At 52.9% G+C, this 25541-nt stretch overlaps 1 protein-coding gene across 2 annotated transcripts in view; it reads right to left on the bottom strand.

Annotated features, from left to right (window-relative positions):
* Positions 1 to 924: 924 nt before the first annotated feature.
* Pax7 (paired box 7) overlaps positions 925 to 25541 on the bottom strand; it is a 93863-nt gene continuing 69246 nt past the window's right edge. For both annotated transcript variants that reach the window (XM_059256234.1, XM_059256232.1), the window contains exons 8-9: positions 9259 to 9505; positions 925 to 1040 (exon numbers count right to left, since the gene is read on the bottom strand). In XM_059256234.1, the coding sequence (XP_059112217.1) occupies positions 925 to 1040; positions 9259 to 9505 (363 nt within the window). The remainder of the gene's footprint in view (positions 1041 to 9258; positions 9506 to 25541) is intronic.

Here is a 25541-nt window from a genome sequence, read left to right on the forward strand (position 1 = left end):
TCTTGTCAGAGTACCAGCATGTATGAGGCAGGTCCCCATTGCCAGCAAGATGGTGTGCAGAGCTCCAGCGGTATGAACTTGAAGGCTGAATGCCCTCAGACCCTCTGAGCCCACCTTGGGCCTCCTGTCACCTCAAGGTATTCCCCTCTCCTACCAGCTGGGGAGACTGACGGGTTCCAGGGGCTCCCTAGGCCCCGATGCAGTGGGCAAGACTCTATCAGACTGTGGCCTAGGAGTCCTGCACTTTCTGATGCTGGCCCCGGGGCCTGACATTCTGGGATAGCCCACAGCCGACAATCCCTGCCTCCACGTGCCCTGCCCCTGGTAGAATCTCTTCCTGGTCTCCCGATGCCCAGCAGAGGTGTGTAAGGACAGTCCCAAAGTCCTCTGGATTCCTGGGTAAAGCTGAGATGCTGTCTGCTTTCTTCCCTGGGAACACCCTGGGGCCTCATCTCAGTGTCCAGTGAAAGGGGGTGCAGTTCTGATGCCAAGCAGGAGACCCACCCCTGTGAGCTCCACCTTGCCCCCGTGGTCAGGGCACCCAGGACTCAGAGGTCAAGGACTCCAGGCACCATTTTCCTCTGATGATAGGTGCTCAGTTCCGGTTGACCCTCAGTCTCTGCGCTGAGACAGGACCAAGGCCATGACACTGAAAAATGGATGTGGGCTGGAGGTCATTGCAGGATGGCTAGGAGCCCCTCTGGAGATGGGGGAGGGGCAGACCTAGGGGGCCAATCTGGGTCACTAACCATGGGTAAATGACACATTGGTTGTCTGTCTCCAGAGGGCCACCTGTGGGAAGAAAAGGGGTTCCTTCCCTGGCTTCCTTCGGCCCCAGGGGGATGAAGGGACTGAGGTGAGGAGGCTCAGGGGTTGGGAAGGGCGAGGCTGGGCCATTGGCTGGGGCAAGTCGCCCCAGGGGCCCTAGTAGGCCTGGCCTGTTTCCACAGGGAGAAGTCCCAGCACGGCCGAGTGTTCCCCAAGCTTCATGCGGCGCTGTGTGGACAGGCTCACGTTTTTGGCCAGGTAATCAACAGCAGCTGGAAAGAGAGAGAAGCTTCTAGAAATTGAGGTTCTTTCCATGTATTCTGCCATTAAACCTCCATCCTTCGATCCATCTGTATGTACATCCACCCACATCCATCCCTCCTTCCAACCACCTATCCTTCTATCCTCCCATCCATCCATCCATCCATCCATCCATCCATCCATCCATCCATCCATCCATTCTTCCATCCATCTATCCATCCATCCATCCATCCATCCATCCATCCATCCATCCATCCATCCATCCATTCTTCCATCCATCTATCCATCCATCCATCCATCCATCCATCCATCCATCCATCCATCCATCCATCCATTCATCCCATTTTCTGTCTGTCTGTCTGTCTGGTGAATTTTCCATTCACCCATTATTCTGTCCACTCATCCATACACATATTCTTCCATCTATCCATCTGCCAGTTTATCCTTCTGTCCTTCCATCCATACTACTCATTTATCCATTCTTCTGTTCATTCATCCACCTGTCCATTTGTCCATCTTTCCCTTATCCTCTGCTGGCGAGTTTTTATTGCCAACTTGACACAGCCTGGAATTACCTGAGAAATGAGTACCACTTGAAGAATGGTCTAGATCAGGTTGGCTTGTGGGCATGTCTGTGGGGAACTGTGGTTTGCTAATTGATTATTGATCAACCCAGTCCATTATGGGTGACACCATTCCCTGGGCTGGTGGCCTGCATAAGAATGAAGAAAGCTAGCCAAAGGCAGGTGATATGGGTGCATTTGTTTCTCTCTGCTCTTGACTGTGCGTGTGATGTGACTTCCTGCCTTAACTTCCCTGTTATCCTGGACTGTCGCATGTTATTGTAAGCAACACAAATCCTTCCTTCCCTAAGTTGCTTTTGGTCAGGTTATTTGCCACAGCAGCATAAATAAAACTAAAAACTCTCCACCCTTCCCCATCCCTTCTTCCTTCATTTATTTCTTCATGAATCTCATTTTCTCATCTCCTTTCCAGCCACTCTGCAGATATTTACTCAATGTTTATTGTTTTCCCAGCTCTCTTGCTGGCTCTGCGGGCAGGTACAGGCACACATCCCAGTATTCAGTGGGGAATTAAGCTCCCTTCCCACAAGCCCTCTGGAGATCCAGGCCACGGGGAGGCCAGTGAACCCTGCTGAGTGAGTCCAGTTGGCACTGAGGTCCAAGGTTCTCTACCTGTGCTGGACCCTGAGTGTAACTCATGCACGAGGCCCAGCGGGGCCCTTGTGCAAGAGCCAAAGTGGCTTTGCAAGTGAGCCAAGGGGGCCATCAGGAGGAAGAGTGGGGGCTGAGGCCCACAGCCCATCAGCTCCAGCAAAGACAGGCCAGCATTGGTGGGGCTGAGGTGTCAGCATGGGTAGTGGTGGTGGTGGGTGCTGAGACCAGTGGAAACGAGAGTCACCTCACAATCCATGCCCATTTGGGACACACACATACATGTGCACACACACACACACACACACACACACAACAAGCAAGCACACACACGAGTGTGAGCCATGTGCACCTTGTGAGCGGATGCACAAATGGGAACACCCATGCACACACAGGTCCTGTGAACATAAGAGCTCACCTGAGGAAGACACAGGTGTCTGTCATATACAACTGCTGGCCTGCCAGCATGTGGATCTGTCCTGATGGAAGCTCTAGCAGAAATCCATCCACTTGACAGGCATGTGGCCAAGCTTTCCAGGGTATAGGATGCTGCCTTCTAGGCAGGGCCTTGTAACTGTAGCCAGTGCACCCCTAAAGGACCCCCATGTCACAGAGGGCTTAGGGAAGATAGGAAGCTATGCATGATGAGTCACGGGGCTCCCTCTGTCACCTGCCTTCCAGGGCTCCCTGTAGACAGTCTCGGTGCTTCCCCAAGCTTGGCACCTTCTGCATAAAGCAGGGTGGGGGCAGGTAGAGCTGAAAGGTGACACAGCCTGATGGTTAAGCCAGGGAGCCCAGAGGGACAATCTCAATAACTGAGCTGTGTCACATGGGGGTTCAAATGACCTGGATTTAAATTCCGTGACTGTTCACCTTGAGTGTGATCTGGGGCACACCACCTCAGCCTCAGTTTCCTTGTTTGTATGATGGGATAGAACATCTGGACCAAAGAACTTCAGAGAAAGTTAGTAGACCCCATGCACACAGTCTCTGAGGGTAGAGTGTGGCACTTGTGAGCTCAGGCCCAGAATAGATGTGACTTTTAATGGTGGTATGGAGGAAGGGGTGGCCAAGGATGGCTACATTCCTGGTCCTGTGATTTTGAGCAAATTGTCTTCCCTTTTAGGTCTATTTATCTATCTACAAAGTGTTCTTAAACACACTGTCACAGTGGGCTCAGGATAAGGCCCCCAGATCCTAAAGGGTATGCAAATGTCCTGGGGTCTCTTTGGGTCTCGTCTGTGCCTCAGCTAGTCAGGTTCAAGGTGGGTAAATGGAGGAACGTCCTGTAATGAGTTCCTAGGCTTGAGGGTCTGTGACATCACTCACTCAGTCCCAGGCCCCTAGCTTGGGGAGCAGAGGCAGCTGTGGGGAGTGTGGGGTTCCCAGCTATATAGCTTTGGGAAGACTCTGCAGCTCTGAGCACTCTGTCACTTCTCCTTGGGTTCCAGGGTGCATGGACCAGTAAGCCACCCTCTTAAAAGGGTGACAGTCACCGAAGGGATAGAACCAGAAGCTGCAGAGAGCTAGCCCTGTGCTGTTCAGCTCCCAGCCCTGTACTCAGGGTGCTTTTTGGTCTCATTCCAGCTCTACAAGCCAGGTAGTGTGACTGTCCCTTTTCCTGGTTTGACAGAAAGTACAGCCAAGGTCCTTGGGGACTGTAATTAAAATTAACTGCTTCCTCTTATGCTTTCAAACCCTGGCAGCCTGGGCCTCACCAGCAGCCCCTGGAAATAATCCTGGGGTATGAGCACTGTGGCAATGGCCCCCGGTGTGCATGTGGCCCTCAAGACTGAGGCGCTTTGCCCCCATGCTCACATTGTCCCATTTCCACGCAGGCAATGCCATGGACTTACCAAGGGCACACATCACCTCAGGTGACCTTTCTTTGGTCACAGAAGGCGGTGGCCTACCTTGCCTCAGTCTATGCCATGCTGGGCTCTAACACTGCCTCGTTAGTTATTCCTGCGGTGGGCTATGGGGTCTGTCACTGAGCAACAATAACAACAAAGGCCGAGTCCACACTTAGTTGGCACTTACTGTGTACTAGGGGAACATGAGTTCTGTGCCTCAGGCAGGACAGTTCCCACTTTATAAATGTGGAAACTGAGGCACAGCACAGTTGTACTTCGAATCTTGCCCGGAAGGGCTTAAGTTGACACCCATGGAGCCGGGGAGATGGTTCAAAGGCCAAACTGTGCAAACATGAAAATCGGATCCCTAGAGCCCATGTGGAAAAGCCAGACATGGCGGTATCTGTACCCCAGTGCCGTGGGAGGGGGGACAGGCAGCCGGATCCCTGGGGCTTGATGGACAGCCTGCCTGGTGGCCTGCTTGGTAAGTTCCAGGCCAGTGGGAGATGCTGTGTCAAAAAAACAAAATGGACAGTGTCTGAGGATGATACCTGAGCCTGACCTCTGACCTCCATGTGCACAACTGCACACACATAAACACACACACACACACACACACACACACACACACACACAAATAGAGGAAAAATAAAGAATTGTTTCTCTGGCACCTCTATCCACTCTGTGCCTTGTCCCTAGTTACCCTCCCTAGCACACAGTAGGAGCTTTCCCAGGCCCTCCCTGAGGTAGGCAAGGAAGCATCCAGAGGCCAAACTTTCCTGCCGACCCTGACAACTTCTAGAGCACTCCAGGGGGCCAACTGTAGGGCTTGTGTGCCTCTTCCTAGGGTAGAGCCAAGGGGCTGTGAGAAGACAGGGAGGTGACATTCCTCATTAGGGACTCTGTCAACAGCCCTCGCTGTCCCTCTGTCCCTCCATGTTTCCCTTCTCCTGCCACACACCCCGCCTGGGCTCTGAACATCTCCAATTACATTAATCAGGAGTTGGCAGGAGATGGGCCAGCAATGCCAACCCGTAAACAAATCTCAGCCATCAATGCCTCGTCAGCGAGCGGCCCCAGAGGAGGACCCTTCTAGACACAAATTCTTATTAGAGTTGTCAGATCTATTAAAATTCTTTTCACACTCCTGCGTTCTATCAGCCCCATCATTAGTATGGCCCTGGCCTCTGGGAACACTGGGGCCATATTAATCTACCACGTGCCCCGTCCCTGGCCTCCTGCCCCCACCCACTCCAGGGACGGTGAGAGATGGGCAGATGGATGGACACGGCCAGAGCTGGAAAAGAAGGTGTGAAGGTGTCCCTGGGAAGGTGAGCGGCCCTGGGAGATGGGCGAGGGTTCTGCTGCATAGGAGTTGGGTCATGTACACGTTCCAAAGACACCTGAAAGTGGTGCTTGAGGGCCGGGATGCAGGCGTGGCTACCTTGCCCATCAATACCTCAGGCAAGTAACTTCTCCAGATGCCGTTTCTGTAGTGTGCGGTGGGAATAACCACGCATACAGCTCTGTGTGGCAGCGTGGATAGTATGTCAGCGCCGTAGTAGATGCTCAACTAACAAGCATGTCTCCTCCCTTCCTGCACATGCGCTTAGCATAGCTCTGCTTTGACTGTGCATTTGCTCAGTGGCACTCACATACAAGTCTGCACATGGGAGAGCGTGCACCAATCGATACCAAGCACCTTGCACGAGACTGGTTCACCTGTGGTTTAAGGTTAGAAAGCTGAGTCACAATTCCCCTGCTGTGGGACCTTGGGAACACTACTCTACCTCTCTGAGCCTAACAAGCTGAGGACTAGGAACTGTGAAAGCTATGTGAATAGGCACATATTTCACACAGTGCTGCGGGGGCTAAACTCAAGCATGGGACAAGAGGCAGCAGATGGCAGGTGGGCCAGGACCAACACAAGGAAGTGCAGGATGTGTGACTTTCTGAGCTTATCAGGGGACCTGGCCTCCTGTGTGCTCAGGGGTGTCGGCAGGTGGTTAATGGAAATATGACATGTCCTTGGGCTGCTCCAGAATGTCAACAGAAGAGGAGCTGGCATGACAGGAAACCTCTGAGATGACGCGTCCGGTCCCCGGCCCCATCCTGCAGGTGGGAAAGCTGAGGCTGCATGTGTGTCTTGTCTTGGGTCACATGGTGGTGGAGGAGCCTCAGTGAGTGGGGTCTATGTGGGGCTGGAGAAGATGGCCCCAGAGGAGCCCCGAGTTCTCCCTGCAGCAACAGAGGAGCAGGGGAAAGAGGGGAGGGGCGAGGAAGGAGAGGGAGGGCAACTGCCTTTCCTTTCTGGCCTCCTGGGCCCCTTCTCTTTTGATCCCCCTCCCCTACCACCCCCATGCTGACTTTGGGGTTAATTTTATTTCCGAATTGGGCAGGCGCCCTGGAGCAGGGCAGGGGCTCCAGGCTCCGGGTGTGACTAACGCCTGCCCGGGGCCGGCCACGCTGCCGCTTTCTGCTCTCAAATGTTTTATCAAGAGCATGTGTGTCCTGTGTTGGGCTGGGAACATGCGCTAGGTCAGGAGGTCAACCAGGGACACACTGGAAAGGCTCTCTGCACATGGGTGTGTCCTGCTCACAGATGGTCATGTAGAGAGAGCTGTTTCCCATGCATGCATTCACACTCACGGTCCTGCACATCCATAGTCACACATAATTGCATACACAATCATGCCCAGACACAGCATATGAACATACGAAGGCACACACATCACAACCATGCAAGCACCCAAGCATGCATAATCATAGACACCTTTAAGCACATGCACACACCAAAATACACATGTACCACAACCACACTTATCTGCATTCTCATTGTATACAAAGGACACACACACATGTCAATGCACATACACATATATTGACACACCAGCCTATAAGAACTCACCTATGAAAACTAAAATGTATGCATATTGCCACCACATACTGTCATATGTATGTGTACCTGTGTGTGCTCATACATGCAAAGCCATGTACACATACCATTGTGTACACAGAATGGTCACTTGTATGTACTTGTGTGTAGTTATAGGTAAATGTACATACATATGTCCATCACATATTTACACACATATAGTCAACTCATTTATCTGCAAATATGTGGACACTTGGCAACTGCTGAATTATTCAAGTCCCGTCACTTGTACACACTATGGGCATAGACACTTGGACTGTAACATACCTGTGATGCATGCACACATGCAAGCATGCACGCATGCACATATGCACATGGGAGGTAGAGGCCCACACAGCTGGCCCTCATTTAACCGTGGAGGCCAAGGCCATGCGGTTGGAATGGGCTGGGGGCCTCAGGAAGCAGAGGTCAGTGTGGCAGGCCCAGGCGGCAGCTGGAGGAGAGGATGCCCTCGGGCTGGGGGCCTCACTCTCTCCACACGCCCTCCTGATTAGTTTGACACCAGCAGGTGAGGCCTTCCCAGGGAGGTGGCAAGAGGGCAGCCTTGTGACCTTTGGCTCCCCCATCCTGTCTGGGCCTGCCCTGCTGCTGTCCCTGTCAGGTGGCGGCCAGAGGTTGTGGCCAAACCCATCTTGCCCAGCTGTTGGCCTGAGGGTCTGCCGTCCCTCCATCAAGGCAAGATGCCAAGGGGACCATGGCTGGAGTGGGTATGTGAAACTCTGGAGACTGAGAATGGGGGGTCACGCAGAAGACAGGGCTCTACACACATCCGTTCCCCATGCATGGGGGAAAGGGGGGCTGACCCTCCACTGTACTGTCCCCTCCTCATGCCACTGCCCACATGCAGCCAGCTGTCCTGCTCTTGACCTGGACCTAGTGCAACGGGGAGAGGACTCACAGATGTTACTTTTGTGCCATTCAAATTTTAAAAGCTGATCTTCAGTTTAATTGTTTCCCGGTTGAAAATCTTACCAGTCTATTTAGAAGGACTTGGGTGTGCAGTACTGCATCCCCAACAGCACCTTCATGAACTTTAAGTGTTGATGAAGGACAGCAAACTCAAGTCCCATCGGGGCTACAGAGTGAGTTCAGGCCAGTGTGGACATCTTAGTGAGACCTTGTCTCAAAGTAAGAAATAAATAGAGGACTGAGGATGTAGCTCTGTGGTAGTGCTCTTCTCTAGCTTGGGCAAGGTCCTGGGTTCGATCCCCAGTACCAACAAAGGATAGCAACACAAGCCACTGGGTTTCAAAACCAGAGTCTGAACAAAAGAATATAAACTGTTTCCTGGGTAATTATGTGTGGACTGTGTGAAGCAGTGACCTACTCTGAGTATACTGGGTTAAATAAAATGTTAATAAAAATGATTCTGCTCCTTTCTTCTTACACTTTAAAGTTTGGCCTTCAGAAAACGCAGGGGCGCTTGTGGCTCCTGGGACAGAAGCGGGAGTGAGCCACCAAGAGGTGAGCCGGGTTGGATGGGCAGCTGAGAACATCTTAGGTCACCTCTGCTTTCTTTAAGGGCCTCTGTTTTCCCACCTGTGAAAGGGACATCTGGGCCTGTGCAGTGACTCAAAGGGTAAAAACACAACCTTGAGTTTGATTCCCAGAACCCATGTAGAGGTAGAAAGAGAAACAATCCCCAAAATTTGTCCCCTGACCTCCACTCAGGTGCAAGTCCATGCCTCCACTCACATGCAGCACATACACACACACACACACACACACACACACACACACACACACACACACACCACAATTTAAAAAATTGGTTTTGTTTTTGTTGTTATTTGTTTTTGAGACAGGGTTTCTTTGTGTAACAGTCCTGGCTGTCCTGGAACTTGCTTTGTAGACTAGGTTGGCCTTGAACTCACAGAGATCCATTTGCCTCTGCCCACCAAGTGCTGGGATTAAAGAAGTGTACCACCACCACCTGGCTTATTTTAAATTTTAAAAGAGGGCCTGAGAGATGGCTCAGTGGTTAAGAGCACTGACTGCTCTTGCTAGGACCTGGGCTCAGTTCCCAGCACCCATAGAGTGGCTTACAAATATCTGTAACTCCAGTTCCAGGGAATCAGACACCCTCTTCTCGCCACTTCAGCACTGGATGCACATGGTACACAGACAGACAAGCAAAACACTCATACACATAAAGCAATAAGATAATTTTAAAATTTTTCAAAGGAAGAGACACCCTCCACCCTGGCCACCACCTTGCCCAGGAATAAGCCAGCCCACTGGAGATGGGCAACGAGGGGACACTCACTTTGGCCGTACTGGCCATACTGGTAGCCAGCCACAGGGTCCACACTATAGCCAGTGGTGCTGTAGGTGGGTGGGCAGTAAGACTGGGATGTGGGCAAGCTGTCTCCTGGCTTGATGGAGTCGGCCCGCTGGCTGCAGCTGGCAGAGATGGAGGAAGCAGAGTCCAGGCCTCCGTGTAGCGGGGAGATGGAGAAGTCGGCCTGCGGCTGTGGAGGTACCGCACTCGGGTTGCTGAGGATGCTCATCACCTGTGGGAGAGACAGGCAGTGCCAGAGGCTGGACCCCAGGGCACCATCACAAAGGGACCGGGCCTGGAGGCCCCGGCAGACCTCAGCAGTGTCACAGCTTTATGAAGGAAATGGGTGCTGGTCTCCAGTGTTTCCCCTGCCCAAATGTGGACCCAAAGGGCTGTTCCCAGTCAAGAGCTCCAGGAGCAAGGCAGGCCCTTTGTCACTTCTCTGTCCCTTATGGCCTAGTTTGAGGGGTTACCCTCTGCCTTCTGCTGAATGAATGAATGAAGAATGAATGATTGCATGCATGAGCAAATTCACTAACTAGATAAGGGTATCCTGAATCTATTGGCTAAATGAGTGAGTGAATGATGGATGGATGAGTGCATGGATTAATGAATGTGCTTACTAGACAAGAGGCACCCTGGGCCTGTCCGTTGAATGACTGAATAAATGATAGTACATTAACTAGGCACACTGAACTTACCAGCTTACCAGTGAATGCGTGAATGAACCAGTGGATGCATGCACGAATAAATGAACTAACTTCACAAAGGGCATGAGTGAAGAAATGAATGAATGCATCAATGAATGGGCGTATACATATATGAACTAACAAATGCACTCACTACGCAGGGTTCGTCTACCCATCGGATGAATGAATGAATGAGGAAGTGAATGGACACTAACTAGATAAAGGGCACTCTAGATGTTTGATGGACAGACAGACTGACTGACTGACTGAATGCACACATGCATGAGAGATCAATTTACTGACTAGATAAAAGGCGCCACGGGGCTATCAGCTGAAGGGTGAATAGTGAACTGATGTGTGCATTCCCAAGTGTCCTAACCAGATGATGTTGTCTCTATCACCAGTCAGGGCACTTTCCCTCCATTAATTAGATGACTGGGCCGCCCTCATCAGACTGGGATGCCCCCATCTGACTGGGATGCCTATCCTCACACACACTGAAGCGAGGCTGATCTTCCTGGCTTCACGCCCCTCACACTGTTGTTGGGCTAAGACGGTACCATTCTCGACCTCTCTGGACTTTGAGCTCCTGCCTCTATGACACCAAAGCACAAAGTGTGTGCTTTCAGTATTTTATTTACTTACTTGTAAGTATGTGTGTGTTGTGTGTGTGTGGGGGGGGTGCATGTCATAGCATGCATGTGGAGATCAGAAAACAACCCAAGGGAACCAGTTCTCTCCTTCCACCATGTGGGTCCTGGGGATTGAACTCAGGTCACCAGGCTTGGCAGACAGTGCCTTTTACCCACTGACACATTTCATTAGCATCCCTGCTGTCTCATGACCCTGCTTGGCCTGGCTCAGCAGTAGGACCCCCAGACTGAGCTCTAGGAACTGAGCCTGAAGAATGGATGTTGGGGCACTGGGGTGCTCACTCAGTCATTCAATAGGTATTGGTAATAAGTCTAGCCTCGTACCCCAGGGTGGAGGCCATGGAACTTCAGAGCAGAGAGTCCTAGCCCCTGCCCACTGAAGCAGGAGAGAGGAAGCAAAGGGTCTGGGCAATGAGCAAAGACCCTCAAAGCACATTGAGGGGCATTGAGGGGTTTATAGAGACACCTTTGGCTGTGAGAGCCATGGAGGGCACCCAGACTGCTCAGAGGTCCAAAGAAACTCCTGGAGAAGGTGGGACCTGGCATGGAGCATTCCAGGGACAGTAGGGACAGGTGATACAGGTGGATGACACTAAATAATGAGAGGGTACGGTGATCCAGAGGGGTCAAATGTGGAGATAAGCAGAGCCTCACAGACCTGTCTGCAGGGCCCAGGCCTCTGGTGACCTCCTGGGGATGCCACCCTATGGGAAAGAGGCCCTGGGCCAGGAGAACACAGCTGGGCAGAACACAAGGCAGCTCCTGCTGACCCTGTAACTGAACTGTGACCTCTTGAAGCACCTGTGCTAGCCGCCAGCACAAGAAAAGGTGAAGCCAGACCCTTCTGAGGACATCTGTCTCCCCAGTGACTTGTCCTGCACAGGATCTGAGGCAAGAGAACAGGTCAAGGGCAGACACATGGGTTCTGCAAGCCCTGGACAGAGGCAGAGCTCTCATACTTAGCAGCTGTGTGACTGAGGGGGTGTGGACAGCCTGGAAATCCCATGACTCCTGAAGTCCCATGGAAAGGAATTGTGAGGGTGCCTGAGTCAGAGGGGGCTGGGAGGATGCTGGGAGCTCTGGCTGGGACATGCTCTGCCTTGAGCCTGCCTAAGAGCCGGGGAATCGGGGTCCTGTCCTCACAGGCCTCCTCAGCTGCCCCTCCCATTGCACATCTTTTCTTAATCATTCACCCACATGGCATCCCCAATCCAGAGCACTATGTATGGAGACATGTGGGGCAGAGCTAAGAACCCATTTCTCAAGCAAAAGCAGTGAGGTCCACAGAGAACTGTGCCTCCACCAGACCTCACAGCTGGTCAGGGAGCCAGCAGGCTAGGGCCTGGTTCATGGCCCAGATCACCTACCACGGATTCCCAAGGATCACTTTGACTCATCCAAGCCCTTTGGAGGGTATTACCCCAGGGTTATGTAGTCATCTGTTTCTTGATGAGCCAATAGAAGAGGAACGGAACCTCCTTCAGTGCCTGGACTTTGTGAAGTAGGTACCTGACCTAAGCAGAGCCAAGGGCAGGGGATGGCAGGTTGCCCACAGACTTTGCTGGTGGGTTTTTAGGCTGGATGGAACCCCGTGGACCCATCCAAGATGGTGAAGATATTATGTGTCTTTGGGGAGGTGTGAAGGGGAGGTATGAGGTAGGGTGGGATGCACCTGGACCATTTAGAGATGTCTGCAAAGCTCGAAGACTGGCCCTGCCTCTGGCATCTGTTAGGGCACTGGGTTTGGGGGATGTGAAGACAGCCAAACCCTGAGCTGGGTCTGTGGTGTTCAGATCTTCAAGATGGGTGTCCCCAAGCCTGGGAAACCTGCTGTTGGGGGCAGTACAGGGACTCCATGGTGAACTCAGGACTCTAAAGCTGAACTGGTCCTGGGAGACTCCACTCTTCCCAGCTGTGTTTCTGTGTTGACTCCTAATCAAGACCCCATTTTCCCATCTAAACGATGATGCTGTCACTCATCTTGTCTCGCACAAACAGCCCGCTACCCCTGATAGGAAACCTGGACCTCAAGAACAGACTCAGTGGCCCCTTCCCTTCATGAACACGCATCAGGGTGGCAGGATCCTGGAGGAGGTTGGGACCCAGCTTGACTCTAGTCCTGACCTTTACCAAGATGGCCAGCTCAGAAAAGATGTGGAGAAGGTAGAAAGGGGAAGGATAGGTAGGGAGAGAAGGGTCCACAGACCCCATGCACACACATTTTCTATGACAGACACCCACACACACTACCAAGGGCCCCAGCAAGGGCTTCTTGTGACCACACCTTTCTCTGCTCGTCCAGTTTCCCAGCCCCTTTGCGACCTTGTGATATTGTATTCCCTGAAGCAGACAACGTTCATGCCCTCGTTTATTATTCAACAAAAGTGTCATGGAATGCTGCCATGGGCACAAAGTCCATGCTTTCAACTGCTTTGTGGCTCCAGTGTGTGATGTGTGTGTCTGCCGCCTACAAGGAGCTCAGAGGGCTCGCTGAATCCACACAGAGAGCTCTGATGATATTTATTGAGCATTTGTTATGCACCTGACCCTAAGCCCACCACTGGGACATCCCAAAGAATAATCCCAACTCCCTCTTGGAGCTACCAGTCTAATGAAGGGAGCTGTCAACCAGTACATAGACAGATAAAGAGCCGAATTTCTACTGCTGGAGACCACGATGGACGAAACACGGAAGGGCATGGGGCGGCAGAGCAAGGGAGGTAGGGTGGGGGGAGCGGTGGGAGTTGGGTCGGGGAAGACTGCCCGGAGTGTTGATATCCATCAGGTCCAGAAGAACCAGTCATTGCAAGATGTGCTCAGCAGAGAGTTTTCCAGATAGGGGAATCTGTAAGGCCAAAGGCCCCAGGGTGGGAGCACACCCAGCAGGCTTAAGAAACAGCTAGAAGGTCAACACTGAGGGGTTGGGGAGATGGCCAACAACTCTTGAAAAGGACTCAAGTTTGGTTCCCAGAACCCACATCAGGCAGCTCACAATCGCCTGTAACTATAGTTCCAGGGGATTTGACGCCCCCTTCTGGTCTCCTCGGGCACCTGCACATACATGTTGCACATAACCTCTCATGCAGGCACATATGCGCACTTGTGTGTGTGTGTGTGTGTGTGTGTGTGTATGCCATTTTATAATGGAAAGTAATGAAATCTGTTTTTAAAATATTTTAAGCTGAGCACCACTTGGGTGGCAGAGATATATGGAGCTCCGTGAGTTTGAGGCCAGCCTGGTCTACATAGTGAGTTCCAGACCAGCCAGGGCTGCACAGTAAGGAGACCTGTGAGCTGTGAGACCTCCTGCAGCCCTTTGTAGGAAGGGGTTTGTGTGGTGCCCAGTGGCTCCGAAGGCCTTGGACCCTGCCGGTTAACAGACAGCTCGGCCCAGGGAGCTTTTCCCATAATGGGATTTGCTCAATGGGATTTGGCCTGGAACATCAAATCAAATCCACATCTGGGGTAGGTGTGAATGGTGTCTCTGAGTCCCTGGAGGCCTGTGGATCAAACGGTTTCCATTTCATCTGCCTGGGAGCTGCTTCCCAGCAAACAGACAGGGCACAACCTGAGAGAGCCGGGCGGCACCCATAGAGGTAAGGCTTCAGCCAGGGCTGCGCCAGATCACTGCAGCAGCTTCTCAAGCAAAGGGGCTTTCTACCCCTAATCTATAAGTGGGGAAACTGAGGCACCAGGGCGTGAAAGACCTGTTGGATTTCATACAGCTGGTCAGTGGCCACTCCAGGGTTTGCGCCTGGGTCTCAGATCTCTCAGGGGTCGCTCCCACTAGGCTTCGGGGTCTTCCCAGCACTGATGGCACAGAGCCCTGGGGACCTCTGCCGGAAGTCCCTCTGCCACAGAAGCAGGAAGCATCTTGCCCACAGTGAGGCCCAGCGGAGGTCTGGGCCCGCACACTTTTGAACTTGAGGAAGTACTGGTCTGATGTGGTAATGTACACCCCCTCAGGAATGCTGAGGCCTCTCCCTGGTGGGGTTGGCTTTATCCCGGTGACCTTGCTCCCACTAATGTATTACTTCTTGGTAAGGTACCGTTACTAACTCAAAATCAATACTGACCTCCACATCTGTAAGGTTTTATCTGAAGGCAAATCTCGGGGCTGTCCATCAGCCTGACTGACAGCCTTACCTTCCTCTCTCTTCCTTTCTTCCCCCTTCACCAACCCCCCACCAACACTCCACCCCCACCCCCTTCCCCAAATCAGTCCCAGCCCAGACCTGGCTAAATCAATAAGGGGCCAGCCTCACCCACCCCCTTCCGCCCCTGGGGAGAGGCCTGATGCTTTCAGGGGTGGGCTCCCCCCCTTCCACAGTCTCTGCTCGGCAGCCCCTCCTCTGTGGATGCCCCGACGCACTCCCCTACTTTAAAAGGGGATGGTAGAATGTAATTAATTCCCTCCGTTCTTGAGCTGGCCTGAGGGCCTGGGACCGAAGAGCCCGAGCTTGGAGCTCTGTACCCTCTGTGATAACCCAACATGGCTTGGGGAGCGGAGCTGAAATTAGAGGTGTCATAGCTAAACCAGGGCTGTGTGGCAGGCTCTGGGCGGTGGGGAGAGGGAGAGGGCCTGGGACTGAGAAGGGAATGGGAGGGTTACTGTTAGGTCAAAGCTGCAGGTTGGAGACTTCCTTCTCTGAGGCCCCTGGGCTACAGCACTTTTGCCAAGGGCCCTAGACCAGCTGGAGGCAGAAAAGCCGGGGAGCCTCCTCGCCTCGAGCCTGGAAGGTGTTTGCTTTTTCAGCTAGTGTCTCACTGTAGCCCAGGCTGGCCTCAAACACTCAACTCTCCTACCAGATCCAGTCTCATATAGTCCAAGGCTGCTCCGGAACTCCTTGAGTAGCTAAAAGAATAATCCGGAATCACCTCGACAGGCAGAGCACTGGGATTACAAGCGGGCATTCCCACACCTGGCTTTGGGAACAGTTCCTTTAGATCAGGTGCTCAAGACCAAGTCGCTGCCCCCACTCTGCCCCCACCCCGACCCTCCCACCGTCTCCCACCGCCACCCCTGCTGAAGTTCTTTAACCTGTGAGGCCTTTGTCTTCTCTCTGTGGTGGGGATAACACTGAAGATGCCCGGAGGGTTGGCATGCAGAGGAAGGCCCGTGAGGATGCCCCTACATCTGGCCAGCCTGTCCTCCCTCCCTGCTGGATTCTGCCAAAACCTGGGTTACAAGGGAGGAGCAAGGAAGGGCCCTGGACCCCCTGAGATGGAAATGGACCTAAGAGAGTAGACAGAGGGGACTCCTCTCCAGCCACCTGGGTGAATGCGTCCTTTTCCTCTCTGTCGCCAAGCTTCCTCCAGAAGCTCTGGGGCGGTCTGTCCTACCTAGCAGTTGGCTGCAGTCTCCAAAAGGGAGCAGGCGCAGGGCATTTTAGCAAGCCACACCCCCTCAGGCATGATGGTGCTCACCACTAGAGAGGAGGAGGCTGGGAGGATTTGGGGCAAGTTTATGAGGTTTCCCAGTCTTGGGCTTCTGGGAAACTCACACTTTGGTACAGGCACATACAGCCACACAGATGGAGCAAACTTCCTCTGGTCCCCAAACAGTTTTTCCTTCTTTCCCATCAAGAACACCCTTTAATCTCTACACACACATTTTGGTAAACGGTCCACCCACCCCCACTCCCGTCCTCAGAATGTGTTTGGTCATAAAGGACTCTCCGACGTAGCACTCAAAAGACTGGTCCTCCAGCCTCGCGTCCAGCTCCATCCTTGGCTCACCCTCTTACTAACACACATCACTGTGACTTCTGAAAGTGGCCAGGCCAGAGTGGGCACATACAGTGACAGCCTGTTCCATTGCCAAGAATGGGAGGCAGGGTTTGTTGGAGCTACACAAAAATGTCTTGAAGGACCAGGGGCTAACTCAGACTGGGATTAGCTGGGGATAGCCCTGGCTCCAGGCACACTCCATCAGGGTGGACTGAGGAGGGAAGCGGAGCAGAACTATGGTCCAGTCTCTGTTTCTTCCACTTAGCTGTTCACTGGTGTCACCTGCTTGGATACTGGGAATATTTTCAGTATCCCCAGGTGACTCCAATAGGTAACACATGCCTACAAATCATCACTGCAGTTGCTATACAGGTAGCCTCAAAACACAGCCAGGGCCTCTTGGGCAAAGACATGGGGTATACACAACACACACAATACACACACACACACACACACACAAATGCACACATGCATGTATATATATGCCCATATACAAACATGCACACACATACACACACATATGTGCATACATGTTAGGTCACAAGTCATCCACAAACCCCACAGTGGCAAACTGACCCACACTCCCACACACCACAGTCTCACACCTCAACATTCTCCAGCTCCCCTGTGCAGACCTATGCATCTATATCACCCTCCTCCAATCCCAACACACACACACACACACACACACACACACACACACACACACACACAGGCATTTCCCCCTGCTGGTCCCCTGCCTGTCTCCAGCTGGGATTAGTGCAAGCGAGAAATCCCCCACCCAGGCAGCCAGCTACCACTGCTCCCCTCTCCCGCCTCTCAATTCTCTGCTAAGAGGATCTATGCCCCCCCACCGCCCCCTGTGGACAGCAGTAATGGGCTTCGGGTGCTGACTCGGAACTTCCAAACAAGATTTCTCCCAGGTCTCCCGGGCCCCGCCCCTTCACCAGCCAGCGATTGCTCTGTAGGGCTGCACCCCATCCCCCACTTCACAGGGAAGCCCCCAGGCCTGCATCCCTCCAGCCTCCAGTGAAATTCTTCATTTGCTGAAGTACAGCCGCACCCTCTGGTTCCCAGAGCCTGTCCCTGTCAAGCCCACCACCTACTCTGAGGCAGTTGCCCTACTTGGCAGAGAGGAAACTCAGGCTCAGGGGCTTCCTGGAGTCACCTAAGGGGCAAATAATAGTGAGACCCTGGGCCCTGGCTTCAGTGCTGTGCTCTGGTCTGTCCCTGTGCTGAGGTATGCTCTACTAGACAGCTCAGCAGCTCAGTACGGTGTGTACTCCGTGTGTATGGGCTGTGTACGGGTCACATGTGTGCATGGGAGTGCAAAGTGCACATGGCTGTCAGACGTGTATATGCATGATTACTGTGTGTATGTGTGTATACATGGGATTATCATACAGAGGACTTTGCATATGGACATGAGTGTGAAAATTGTGGTGGGGGGGCTATGTGAGCAGGTACATGTGTACGGAAATACTGAGTGCATGTTTGCATAGCTGTTAACTGTGTGTGTGTACGCATGAGCATTAGGTGTACATGTGTGTGCGCAAAGGACTATTGTATTCAGGATTGTGTGTGTACAGGGGAGTATTATACATTCCCAGGAGAAACTTTTTGTGTCTGTGTACATTTGTGCACATGGCACTATTTATCTCTGTGTACATGGATATATTGTTTGTGCACGCATGTGAGTACGCCTGTGAGTTTGGTGTATGTGTGCAAGGTAAAAGTTGCAGGTAAGGTTTCCTGGAGTGAAGAGGAAGGGGAAAGGCCCTCTGGGAGCTAGCATCAGAAGGGATCCAGGTGAGACTTTGGAAGGCCCTCCTGGAATCAGAAGGGACGGGAGAAGGCCCCGCAGGGAGAGGCTGGAGCCTCACCTCACAGAGGCAGCCCTCAGCTTTCCTGCAGCCCCATACTCTTCCCGGGCTCAGGCTGATACTAACCCTGAGTGCTGCTGGGCACATGGCAAACTCACCCACACACCCGCAGATCCCCATGCACACAAACACCTCTTCAACATTTACACATTCTATTGTGGCCATCCATGACAGCCCAGGATGGGCAGGAGCTGCCTGGGGACAGACTGAGTGCCTGGCACACAGTAGATGTCCAATAAACATTTGCTAAATGAGCAAGTTTAGAAGGGAACCAAGGACTGGAACTTTTTCTCTCTAGCCCAGGCCTGGCACATATCTGGCTTTTTTTTTAAATGAAAATCAAAAAGGCCAGGTCTAGTGGCGTGCTTATGTCCCCAATCCTGAATTATCGAAGGACCCCTCCCCAGCTCACAGAGCCAGGGAAGCAGGACAGGAGTTGTGGACAGAATGACCTCTTGCATATATATGAACACACACACACACACACACACACACACACACACACACACACACACACATCCAGACAAAGTGCCAATCTCCAGATATCTAGAAACATGGCAGAGGTTTTAGTCATTCCTCCCTGGGCAGCTCCTTAGGCTGGCCAAGGTTGGAGGTGTCCATGTGGGTTGGGGGTGGGCAGAGGGGGGGTGAGATCTCTGATAGCTGGATAAACACGGCCAGGGGATTAGAGCGACTGACTGCTCAGAGCAGTGGCGGAGGGGTTGGGAAGGAAGGGACCAGCCGATCGCTGGGAAAGATATGACTATTTAAAGATAATGATTGCATAAATTTAATTAGCAGAGTTTCACGCGGCAAATGGCCGTTTTGTAATTAATGTAGCCGGCCTTACTAAGCATGAAAGGTCCCCTCCCTCTCCCGCTCCCCCGCCTCTGCTGCCCTAATGAAAGACAGAGAGCAAGTGACAGAAACAGTTTGTCAGCGGCTCCAGGTGTCAGGGGCCTAATTGGCCAAGCTGAGGGGGAGGAGGAGGCAGAGGGGTGAAGGGGAGGGAAGCAGGAGGGGGCCTCAGTTCCCCCAGTCTGTGTGTGTGTGGGTCCCCTTCATAATTGTCAGAGAGGAGAGTGTAGATTGGCGGTGGCAGGGACTGGGTGGTGGCAGTGAGGCCTCATTAGTATCTGGGCAGACAAGCTGGCATGCATCACAGTGTGTTAGGGACCCACAGCCATGATGGCTCAGGCCTACTGCTCACCCGGAGTGCCAGTTCCCCACAGCAGGGTAAAAGGACCCATGGGTCTCAGTTCGTTCTTCCATTTTGTCCCTGACACTGACAGGCCCACATTGCTATATACCTACTGTGTGCAGGAAGCCACTCCTTCCCACCTACTACGTGTGGGCAGCCACTCTTTCCCACCAACCAGAAAGACACTACTGGCTCAGGGACACACCCTTCCATCCTTCTGAACCGGGGCCGTCCCTCTGTCCCTCCACCCACCAGATGTCTGCGAATGAGCAGGCTGCTGGGATGCTTCATGAAACCTTCTCTGGACACCTCCTGGTCAGCTCAAGGATGAGCCAGCATCCACCCCATGGCCTTGACCTAGTGAGGTTGGGCCTAATGAAAAACCGCTGTCTAGGAGTTGGAGCAACAGCTCAGAGGTTGACAGCACTTACTGTTCGGTCCCCAGGACCTACACGAGGTGGCTCAGAACCACCTGTAAGTCTAACTCCAGGTGCCCTCTTCTGGCTTCCATGGTGCCTACACACACCTGCATGTACACAACACACACACACACACACACACACACACACACACACACACACAAGTAAATCTTTTTTTAATAAAAAGGAAAAAAAAAAACGACAACAATACAGAGGTTTCATTTTAAAGACAAGGAAACCGAGGCTCCAGGAAACAAACTAGTTTACCCAGATTAATATGCTCGGTCACTTTTGGGACTGGGTGGGATTGGAACCCATAAGGTATAAACTGAAAGCCAATTCCATTCCTAATATCTCCTGGAGGGACTCACTGTGGGGCCAGCCCAGATCCTGTTCCTACTCTACAGTGATCTATCTCACTTGCTACCAAGCAAACTCTCCTTGTGACATGGGTACAGCCCACCTGTGCCCAGGGCCACTTAGCATTCTTTTTTCTTCTGTGTGTGTGTGTGTGTGTGTGTGTGTGTGTGTGTGTGTGTGTATGTGTGTGTGTGTGCGTGCACACATATGCACTGATACACATGGGTGGGGAGGCTAGATGACAACCTTGTATGTTCTTCATCTGTGGCCCTCCATCATGTTTTTTGAGGCAGGGTCTCTCACCGACCTGGAGCTAACCTGGGCCTCCTGTCTCTGCACTTAGATTACAGGTGTTCACCACCATGGCAGGCTTTTTATTTGGGTTCTGAGGGTCAACTCAGGTCAGTTCTTTTCCCCCAATGCCTTACAACTTCCCTATGGCTCCAGCCCCCATCCATTCTTGTTGGTTGACCAGATGGTGAGGTAGAGAATGAGTGGCCACATCCATCTTAGGCTGTATCAGTGAGGCCGAGGCCATGTGCATCCTGCCTCTCTGACAATGGCCGTTAAGGTCCTTATCATCCTCTCTGCTGCATTCTGCCATCCTCAAAGCCTCGGCCCATGCCCTCAGCAAGTCAGCCCTTGCCCACCAGTTTTGTCTATGGAAGGCAGGGCAGGGAGGCCCTGAGCCAGCCTGGCTGGTGGAACTGTAGTAGGGTGGGGAGCAACCACCCTCTCCCAGACCAAATTCAATTTCAAAGCTTAATGGGCTTGCAGAAGAGCCTGGTGAACTCTCTGACGCAGCTCCTTGCCGGCTGGGTGGTTCTGGGCCGGGCCACCGAGCGCGCAGTGGCTAAGCAGGGGGAGCCCTGGGCCCCATCAAGAGTGGCGGGGGCACTGAGGGAGTGAAAAATGTCAGAGCAAATTGCTCTTGACAGCGTTAATATCTGCACCTCATAGCAATAATTACATGTAAATAAATAGCAAAATCACACTCAGCTGGAGGCAGCTTGGGAGACTGAGCGGCTAAGGACCAGCTGAGGGCCTGTGGCGCTCCGCTCCACCCATTTCTTTCTCTCTCAGCACCTCTGCTCCCACGCTCCTCAGCCAGCACAGAGTGAAGATCTGGTCACCCCAACCACTTACACCAAGAAAAGCCAAGGGAAAAGAGCCATTGGAGTCTCCCACCCCACTTTCTCAACCAGCCTTCATGGTTTATCTGAGCGAGCACCCCTTTTACCTTCTTCCTTCCTGTGTCTTATTGCGTCTCCAGGCTTCTGCAGGGACCCCTCTGACCTCTACCCAGTCCACCTATCTGGCTGCCTCCTGCCTTGACCTCTAAAGAGCTGTGCCTGGTCCAGAGCCTTCCCCCGACTCCCTGTCTATGTCTGTGACTTGTCTTAGTCACCCAGACATCTTCGCTTCCCCTCACAGACTCAACACCTAGTAGGCCATCACGAGCCATGCAAAGTCACAAGCTAAACATGGTGGAACTTCCTGGAGACCAAGGGTCAACTTGACGTGATGCTAACTAATGTCTCATGGCTCCAACAGTGAAGAGCTAACACACATTTTACAGGGAACACTCAGGACCCCAACGAGAAGCACTCTCAACTACAATCTGAGGTGACTGGAAGATGCCCCATGGGCCCCAGATAGATCACTAACGCTAAGGAAGTTCCAGGGAACATTCTAGAGTCTCTTGCTTCCAGAGTTCCAGGGCCTGCAAATTTGTTGCTGTGGTTTTGTTCAATTGGATTGGGGAAGTCGGCAGGAGCTGAGCCTGAATCCCCAGCCAAGTCACAATGGAAAGGCTGAAAAGACAGAAAGTAGAGGCTGGAGGGGAGGGAAGGAGGGGACAGCCACGGGAGAATTCCACCCAGGCAGGTGCTCCCATGCTCACATGGTGAGCCCAGGTGGATCATGTGCCTGGAAAGAATCCAGAGTCCCCTCTCCACCCACCCCAACTCCCAACCCCTCCCCTTGGCTCCCTGGTTGCTCTGCAGCAAGTTCTAAACTGAGACAAGGCACGCAGATGGCCCTTCCAGCGCCTCAGACACCCCGCACAGGGCAGAGAACGCAGTCTCCATTCTTCCGGAAACAAACATCCTCTGTGGCGCAGCCCCCACGCCCCGCACCTCCTTGTTTAGCGCAGAGACTAATCCACTTATCAAGGCTAAGGCGCCTGTGAATCCCCGTTTGATAAAGGCAGCTACAAAATTAGCAAAAAAACGTGCCCACGGCATGGAGGACTCCATAGCAAACAAACAAGAAGCTGGGATGGCACTGAGATGTTGTCTGCTCCCATCCCGGGGCGGGAGAGATGCGGCGAGAGATAGGGGCTCACTGGCTGGGACGGGGATGCTGATGGCTCAGTTTATATGGTTATACGGGAAAGGGGGGCACGGGGGAGGAGCCAGACTGCTATAATAATATCCCCAGCTCCAATCTGAGCCCCCACTCCATGACCCTGGAGTTGGCTACACTTCTAAATATAGCCATACATAACTGAAATTATTGTCTTCTGACCGCTGACCCATCCCAGGTACACATATAACCCTCAGAGTACCTAGAACGTCGGCAGTACAGAGAGGTCAAGTCAGCTGCTTACGATCACACAGCTCGTGAGCACTGCTTCTCACTCAAGGACTGCTCTCCGATTTGTCATGATCAGCTTTTAACTCTAACTGTGGTCCCCAAATCTTGACGACAATCTCCTAAACTGGCCAAGACCCCCTAACCTTGGCTGTCCTTCCAGTGAGGTAGGGTTCCCTCTATTGCCATTCTGTGCAGAGACCACGAGTTCTCAAGGTTCTGGGTGTGATCTGAAAACAGTCTCCCTCCCATATTCCTGAAGGAGTCCGAGTCTGTACCCCATGTCCATTGGGGGCATCTAGGGAAGGGAGAGACCAGGAGAAGATTAAAAGGCCAGGCAGGATTCTGTGCTGCCCACCCACAGCCAGCCGTGGCTTGGGGAAGAGAAGCTGGTCCCAGGGCTAGGGGATGGTGACATTAATCACAGAAAGCACCTGTCAGGGTGGCATCTGGAACTAAAGGAAAACACTTGGCCAGGGGCAGGGCTTCTCACCTCAGGCTCTGGGAGTTTGCGGACCACCACTGCCATGCTGGGAAGCCAGAACTTCTGGGGTTCAGGCCCGGCAACTCTGAAAAAGGTCCCTGCCCAGGGAGAATGTGCCAATGCTAGCTTTAGCAGGTCACCCCACTGGGCTACAAAATGGGCCTGTGTTGCTGCTGATCGGTGGACAGGGTAGCCCAAGGCTGCACAGCTGGGTGCTGGTGCGGCTGGAATTCCGATTTGTGCTCCTCTGGCTGCAGAGTAATGCTGGGTCCCCTCCTCACAGGAGCCCTCTGACCCTCCCGCACCTGCCCCCGTGCTCTGGGCCCGTCCACCCAGACTCCTGATCTCGGCCTCACTGAGGGAGGGCTCTGACCCTCCGTCAGACTTGGCCACAGCGCCCTTGCCTCCCCTCCACCTCTCTCCCCGCCTCTGCCCCTGTCACTGAGCCCCAATTCATCCCTCTGCTCTTAGTCTTCTCTCTCTCTCTCCCCGGCCCTCTCTTCTTTCCATGACTCTGTATATCACTTCAGACCCCACTTCCTTCTCTCTCCAGTATCTCACAGTGCAGCTCTCTGGTCCATCTGTCCATACATAGGTTCTTTTTCTTCTTTGTTCCCCTCTGTCCATACCCCGCCCCTCACCCATAGGCCTCTTGGTCGAGCCTGGCCCAGCTAATGGTCAGCACAGCTCTTACAGACCTCAGGGGTAAGGAGTCCTTGGGCTACCTGTCTCACTCCCTTGCTGTTTCCTCTTGGCCCCTGGGGTCTGGAGTCTGGGGTCTGGAGTCTGGGGGTCTGGGGGTTCCCTCTCACATGCCCTTCTCTCTTCACCCTCTGTGGCCCAGGGTGGTACAATGTAAGTTGGATTGCTGGGAAAGGAAGGTTGAAGAGGCCACCTGGCCAGCTCTGCTCACACCCTTAGGGCACAGTATCCCTGGAGACCTTCTCAAGAACAGCTTAGATCTAAGCAGCGAAGGTGACAACCAGCGTGTCCCTCCTACTGGGGTGGCCCATGGAGGGGAGGACATCTGCCCCAGAGTAGATCTGGGTTTTGGAATCTGACATTGTCCTGGCATGCTGACCTTGGGTTTCACATCTGAGTCAGCAGAATGGACAGGCCGACTACAGGTCCTCTGTGCTCAGTCACCATCAGACCGCCACTGGGGACAAACACGTTTTGTCAAGCTGGGTGTGAAATCACATACCTGTAAACCCAGTCATTTTGAGGCCAGCCTGATCTACACAGTGAGTTCCAGGCCAGCCTAGGCTACAGGTTAAAGACTGTCTCTAACAAACAAACGAATAAACACAAAAACGAAAAACAAAACGAGGCTTGGGACGTAGTCCAGCGGAAGCACACTCGTGCAGCACCTACCTACAAGGCGCTGAGTTCCATGCCCAGCACAGTGAAAACCAAGCAGAACCATACTTCAGCCACTATGTGCAGTAATCATATCAGACCTACATCTCAGTGGCTCAAAACAGAGCAAAACCCTGACGGCAGCAGCTATTTTACCCCAGAGACCTCGAGAGAGGATGAAGTTGGCTGGGAGTGGGATGAGCCCCCAGGGAGCTCAGGGAAAGATGCTGGAGTTTCAGGCAGGGAGAGCATGTCTGTGGCTGGAAGGGAAAGAGAGCCCTTTGGGTAAGGATCAGGAACTTCTGCCCCTGGGCACCACGTCTCAATTTCAGCCTGGACATGTCCCCTTTTTGATAAGACACTTGCCAGGGCCCTCATGGGACCTTAATCCTCTGATGCCTCTGGTCAGACAGGCCTGGTCTGATGAGAGGGTCTTGTTCATTTGGCCTCGGGCCAGCTCCACTTGGCAGACCTCTGGGCCTGGGGAGCTGAGGTCTGCGCCACTGCAGGATGAGAGGACAGAAAGAGGGCAGGGTGGGTCTCCTGTCCCCTTGGTCACTATTGTCTCACCCACAAGGCTGCCTCTGCCTCTGTTTTGGATTTGTGACTTACCGGGCTCTGTCAAGACGTCACCTTGGCTCTGCAGTAGAAACAGACGGGCTACTCAGAGACGTCTAAGAATAGGTCCCTCTGGCAGCCAAGGTTTGGGCCTCTCTAGGTGCCAAGCAATACAGAGGCTATTCCGGGGTGTCTCCCAGCTCTGAGAGGTCAGGGGCAAAGTTTTAGGGCAGTTCCCAACAGTCTATTCTGTTTTTCCTTTTTGGTGTGTGTGTGTGTGTGTGTGTGTGTGTGTGTGTGTGTGTGTGTGTACATTTGTATGTGTGCAGGTGTGCAT

Source organism: Peromyscus eremicus, chromosome 2 (assembly GCF_949786415.1).
Source record: "Peromyscus eremicus chromosome 2, PerEre_H2_v1, whole genome shotgun sequence".
In the NCBI taxonomy this organism is placed as follows: Eukaryota; Metazoa; Chordata; class Mammalia; order Rodentia; family Cricetidae; genus Peromyscus; species Peromyscus eremicus.